At 35.7% G+C, this 6,572-nt stretch overlaps 1 protein-coding gene and 1 long non-coding RNA gene across 3 annotated transcripts in view; one reads left to right on the top strand and one right to left on the bottom strand.

Annotated features, from left to right (window-relative positions):
• DOCK4 (dedicator of cytokinesis 4) overlaps positions 1 to 6,572 on the bottom strand; it is a 491,532-nt gene that overhangs the window by 77,326 nt on the left and 407,634 nt on the right. For both annotated transcript variants that reach the window (XM_011999203.1, XM_011999202.1), the window contains 2 exons: positions 6,453 to 6,553; positions 5,973 to 6,031 (listed from right to left, as the gene is read on the bottom strand). In XM_011999203.1, coding sequence (XP_011854593.1) covers positions 5,973 to 6,031; positions 6,453 to 6,553 — 160 coding nt within the window. The remainder of the gene's footprint in view (positions 1 to 5,972; positions 6,032 to 6,452; positions 6,554 to 6,572) is intronic.
• LOC105553224 overlaps positions 5,657 to 6,572 on the top strand; it is a 17,250-nt gene continuing 16,334 nt past the window's right edge. The window contains exon 1 of the long non-coding RNA XR_001008120.1: positions 5,657 to 5,765. This is a non-coding gene — a long non-coding RNA (uncharacterized LOC105553224). The remainder of the gene's footprint in view (positions 5,766 to 6,572) is intronic.

Here is a 6,572-nt window from a genome sequence, read left to right on the forward strand (position 1 = left end):
CTTCAATAATTATCAAGACTCTTGTCCTTCCCATTTTACCTAATACCTCAACTATTTCTTTTTCTAGAGTACTTTAAAGCAGGCCTGAGACATTGTATCAGTCTACTTGTACACACATCAGTAAGCATCTTTAACAGATAGGACATTTTACAAATATAGAATCAGAATGCCGTTATTACACCTAACAAAGACAAATAATAATTCCTTAAATTAATTTAAAACCCAGCCTATATTAAAATTTCCTCTGATGGTCTTAAAACATGTCATGTATAGCTGGTTTCTTTCAATCACAATTCAAAGTCCATATACTACATTCTGTAGCCTGATTTTTCCATTGACAGTAAGGTCAGAGAAGCCACACCTATATTTAAGTCACCGTGCAGGAATGCATGAGAATAGCTTATTTGCTGAAAACATACTTTGGGAACACGGAATCTGCAAACCTGAACAGGCTCTCCAACCACAGAAAATTTAATTCCTACAGAACCAGCAAAGCAATTTTGAGCTATGTACAGCAACAGCAAAATAAACTTCATTTAAATGACTTCTTTTTAAACCATAGATTTAGTATACTTTCTCTATCTCTAATTGTCGGCCACATGGTCTTATTTTGAAGTATTTAGGGCACCTGCTACTTGGGCTGTTGGAGTTTTATATTTAAGCACACAGAACAGCCTGCTAGGGAAGTATTGATTTTTTTTTTTCTACAGCAGTTACAAGACGCTATGTTTGCAAATGTGGAACAAAGAGCTCACTTTATATTTAGTAAGAATGTTAGTTCATCTAAAAATAGAAAGAAAAACTTAACCTTGAAGAAAGATAAAAGCCAATGCTGGAACACAGTAGTAAAGACTAACCTTTTTCTCTGTTCTTGCAAGTAGGGGTAGAGATGGGTAAAGTTTTGGGGGAAAATATATGCCTTCCCCCACCACGGCTCTTGATAGAACATTTTTTAGTCCTTCAACTTAGAAAATGAAAACGCTGAGGAATACCATATTTAAGAAAAGGTGTTTACTTATCACTAGCTGGCTTTGATCTCCAAAAATACATTATTTTACCAAAACTGCAAATGAGATACCACCTCATACCCATGAGGATGACTACTGTCAAAAAACCAGGAAATAACAAATGCTGGAGAGAAAATGGAGAAACTAGAATGTGTGTGCTCTGTTGGTGAGAATGTACAATGTTACAGCAGCTGTGGAGAACAGTTCCTCAAAAAATTAACAATAGAATTACCATATGATCCAGCAATTCCACTTCTGGCTATATACCGAAAAGAACTGAAAGCCAGATCTCAGAGATATTTTATATGCCCACGTTCATAGCAGCACTAATCACAATAGACAAAAGGCAGCAGCAACCCAAATGTCCACTGAGGAATGAATGAATAAAGCAAATGTGGTATATGCATACAATAGAATATTATTCGGCCTTAAAAAGGAAAATTTCGATACATTACAACATGAATGAATCTTGAGGACAATCTGTTAAGCAAAATAAGCCAGTTACAAAAAGATAAATTCTGTATGATTCCACTTATGTGAAGTACCTACAGTAGTTAAATTCACAGAGACAGAAAGTAGAATGTTAGTACCAGGGGCTGGGGAGACAGGGGAATGAGAAGTTATTGTTTATTGGGTATAGAATTTCAGCTTTACAAGATGAAAAGAGTTCTAGAGATGGATGGTGGTGATGGTTGCATTGAAGTATGAATATACTTAGTATCACTGAGCTGTGCCCTGTGTAGTTCGAATGTACATTTACTTTTATTTATTTTTATTTTTTTTGAGACAGAGTCTTGCTCTGTCCCCCATGCTGGAGTGCAATGGCACAATCCCGGCTCACTGCAACCTCTGCCTTCCAGATTCAAGCGATGCTCCTGCCTCAGCCTCCTGAGTAGCTAGGATTACAGGCATATGCTACCATACCCGGCTAATTTTTATATTTTTATATTTTTAGCAGAGATGGGGTTTTGCCATGTTTGCCAGGCTGGTCTCGAACTCCTGACCTCACGTGATCCACCCACCTCAGCCTCCCAAAATGCTGGGATTACAGGTGTAAGCCACTGCACCCAGCCAAGATGTACATGTTTTGTATATTTTACCACAATTAAAAAATACTTTAAAACTAAATATTAATTATATGAGCAGGATGATGTGTTCAGTGCTCTGTATGCACTGGAGACAGGCAGCATGACTTAAGGTTCCTGGCAAGAGCTTAAAGCCTTTCTGTCCCCAGGATCCACTGCTGTCTCACAAGGGAAGAAGAGAAGCTCTGCCTCGTTGACCTGTGGAGGACTATTTGTTGTCTTTAGACAACAAAACCTTTTGATTTTATTTCTATGTTCCCAACAGACTTCATAGAACTAGGGCTGAAGCACAAACTAACAGAGCCATGGATTCATTCTGGTAGACGTAAAAATGGGTGCTCATGGCTCTGCTTGCAAAAACTCCAAGACTGAGGGGACAGCAGAAGAGAAGTTAGAACTCGCTTCCTCCAGTTGTGTGAACTACAAATATACTAAAGGATCCAAATATTTACTTATTCAGAACAAAGGTTAAACTGTCTTTATGTAAATAATCATTATAAAAGCACATTTAATACTACAGATAAGTTGTTACATAATTTTAGAATTATAAAATATGTCAAGCACACACAACTAAATGTCTATTAGTCAGATGATTTATGGTTAAAAATAACACTAAACGTAAGCAGTTCTAGGTCTCAGAGGGTTGAAAAATTGCTCACAGGTTGCTAAGGGATATAATGATCAGATTTTAAAATCCTACAGCTTTAAGTTTAAAAGCAGACAAGTCACTGAATTACATGTGTCTTTCCCCTCCCTGTCCTCAGTGGAATGGAAAAAAACAACATGTTTCCAGCATATGGAAGAATTTCAACACTTCAGAGGTAAACATCAACGACCAAATCTGATTTAAAAGTATTATCCAGTAAAATGTGTATTTCTAAATTAGACCAACTAGATAGTTTCAAGTGGATAAAAGTACATTAAGTGACCTTGGGCATTTCCTCCCTTCATCTTATTTTCTGAAAGTTAGTGCATTTTGTATCTATTAAAAATATTGAGGATCTTGATATATGAAATCATAAAAGCTTACTAGCTTTACTAAAACATGATGATATTGTCTTTGTCAAGCTTTCTCATAGTTCCAACTAAACTGGACAAAATTTTAAAATATAAGATTTTAAAACTAAGATTTTAATAGGTGTGGACCATTTTTTCTTACGTCCTCCAAAATACTTGCATATATCCAGTGCTTCATAAACTTAGTCAAATTGAATTTATTGGACTGTTACATTAAAACATAGAAAGTTTATAATTACCTGAATAAATTCACTTATAGTATTCAAATTCTCAACATGACATATTTATAAGTAAACCAAACAATAACTAATATATTTTGATATTCCTAAGTAACAAGCTGATCTAAGGCCTATAAGGGGTATCAACATATCACTCTGAATACTTATTCTTCTCCTCATTTTATAAAAATATATGTTGGAAGGGAGGCTTTAACATTTCCGAATATTTTCCAATTCTAGCTATTGCTCAACAGCAACAAACCTTAAAATTCACCTAATATTTGGGAAGTCTTTAAAAGTCTAGACACAACTCTTGGGAAATAATGCAGTAACCAAGGAATGAAATGAAAATTTACACTGACCCTACGCTTGAACCATGTCATGCTGGGAATCTGTAAGTTGAGTATAAAGGAGGAGCCTTTTCTAAAAGAGTCTGAAGATTGTGCTAGAGCTAAGTCTTTAGGGCTGTAACAACAAAGAAAGAGGAAACTAAAGCAGTGCTTTTCAGTTTTTAGCTAAGTACATAAGAATCACTTGGAGAACTTGCTAAAACAGACTGCTGTGCCCCAATTCCAGAGATGGTGTTTCAGTAGGTCTAAAGTGGAGTGAGAGATTTTGCATTTCTTACAAGCTTCTAAGGATGCTGATGCTACATTATAACAAAATACTGCATTATAGAGATTGATATGCTCCAGAAATTTTCCATATTCTCTAGATCTCTGAGAAAAACAGAGAAGTAATTTAACATAAAAACCAGAGAGGCAGAAATACTTTCACTTTAGAAGAAAGACAAAAGAGAGGATAAAAGTTTATGAAGTATACAGTGACACGTTTAGGGAGATTACATGTGACAGCTTTACTTAGCAGCCTGCGGGTCATGGGACTAAATGCATAGCTATTATGGTTTGGATACAGGTTTATGTGGAAATAACCATCGATGGCAATGCTGAGATGCATCTGGAACAGGAATTGGCCATGTTTTTTAACATTCTTGTAACTCAACAGAATCTGTCCTGCTCTCATAATTTGAGCCCAGAAAAGAGCTTACACAATCACAAGTGCATTCAAACAGATTCAATGCAGCATTCTCTCAAAAACATCTTGCTAAATTAATGTCGAATGCAATACGGACACTACAAGGGCCTTGATCTTCTTTAGAAACAATAAGGACACAAAGAATGAATGAAACCTGAAAAACCTGAAGACTAAGAAGAGCAGTCTCCAAATAAGAAAACTATTTTTGAGCTGCAACTAAAGACAGACCATGATATCTTCTGGCTGGCCTTACATAGTTGAAGGTTGTTTTCAAGATGATAACTCTTTTATTTTTTTGTCAGTCTCACTCTGTCGCCCAGGCTGGAATGCAGTGGTGCAGTGTTGGTTCACTGCAACCTCCACCTCCCAGGTTCAAGTGATTCTCCTGCCTCAACCTCCCAAGTAGCTGAGATTAAAGGTGCCCACCACCACACCTGGCTAATTTTTGTATTTTTATTAAATACAGTGTTTCACCATGTTGGCCAGGCTAGTCTCAAACTCCTGACCTCAAGTGATCTGCCTGCTCCAGCCTCCCAAAGTGCTGGGATTACAGGCATGGGTCATTGCTCCCGGCTTCATTTTTTTTTTTTTCCTTTTCCTGAAATCACCAGCAAGCATTGAACACTGGGCTTAATTATATATACCAAAGTCCCTCAAGTTGTTATGTATATTTGAAGAATAAACATACCCTATTAAAAAAAATCACCCTGTAATGATTCTGCTCAAAAATCAGTCTGTAACACGAGTGGAAGTAAAACAATAATGGTTCTATTTTCATTCACAGAAAATAAATCCTTCCATCTCCAAGTTGTGCTTGGATGAGCCCAAGAGAAAAGATACTTTCAGGTCATTACACATTCAACTCAAATAGGTCAATCTCTTTAATAAATAAAAGAGGAGCATTAAGATGCAGTAATAGTAAATGAATACTAAAAACTTGCATAGTTAATATACCAAATGAAATAAGTTACAAATCTCTAGAAAGGGACCTTATGCCAATGAATTTTAAAACAATTTGTTTTCCAAATATTATTGTTTTCTATGTGACCAGATCTGTGCCATCAATTTTCTGGGATAATATACTCTATCTGCTATGGCAGATTAACAAAATTGGATCCAACAGTTTCTTAGCAACTGCAGATGCTTTTAAAATCCTTTGGCTATACTCCTTATGATATAGGACAATGTTTTCAAGTTTTTAAGAGTAGTGACGTTCAAGTCAACGTTTCATGAAGTTTAACCTAAATTTATTATGATTCATAGCTTCAATTCAGAGTTCTAGAAATTTTGAGTTGTTACAGTTCCAAATTCTGAAAGGTTACCTCATCGCTGGAAATATGTGTAATGTTGGAGCAATGCTAGATTATAAAATTTATCATTAATTAATAATGAAACACACAAAGGTAAGGTGACTTTTCTTAGAGACCAATTTAAAGAATTTGTTGTAACCTTATTCAATGCCACAGTGTCAATTACTTTCTATAGATGTTTATTGATTTAGACATTGGGTTTCAAATGGTGTCACTGGTAAATTGCCTTTCTTCATTTGTACACTTCAAGGTACAGCGAGGAACTGTACAGTAGATGTGGCTTCTCTTTTCCTCACTTACCTAGGTTTTGCCACATGCTGAAAATTTCACAACCCATTGTTACCCGCATGTCACCATACCTGAAATAGAACAAAAAACCAAACCTGATACAATGCCTCCAGAACAAAGAAGTATTTGTGTGTCTTTAGGATACAATCTATCATTCCAAATTAAAAGGCAAGGAGTTTTTAATTAAAGATGTTTAATATATATGTCATGATGCCTCTAAGTCAAATCCTCATGTAAACCTTTTAGTAAAACAGATCTATTTCACAATTTTTTGCATCTATAGACATTTTGAATCCTGAAAGAGCCAGGTCAAAACAATGTGTAAACATGTTTGAAACATTAAGACGTCAAGAAAAGACTGCTTCTTGACCCCCTGGTCACCGGTTCTTCACTGTGTGATTTCCAGTTATGGGCATTCTAATTTATGAATCATTTGAACTAAATATTATTTAAGAGGTAACATTTCTCACCTGATTATACATTGATACTTACTTTTCTAACACCTTTTTCTTCTTGGAAGGTGTGAACATCTCCAACTGCAGACACAACTGGTTTATAAAAATGACTGCGAGGTAAAAGTAGGAATCCCAGATCTAAAACAAGAACAAGATA

The sequence above is a fragment of the Mandrillus leucophaeus genome, unplaced genomic scaffold (genome assembly GCF_000951045.1).
Source record: "Mandrillus leucophaeus isolate KB7577 unplaced genomic scaffold, Mleu.le_1.0 Scaffold588, whole genome shotgun sequence".
NCBI classification, from domain to species: Eukaryota; Metazoa; Chordata; class Mammalia; order Primates; family Cercopithecidae; genus Mandrillus; species Mandrillus leucophaeus.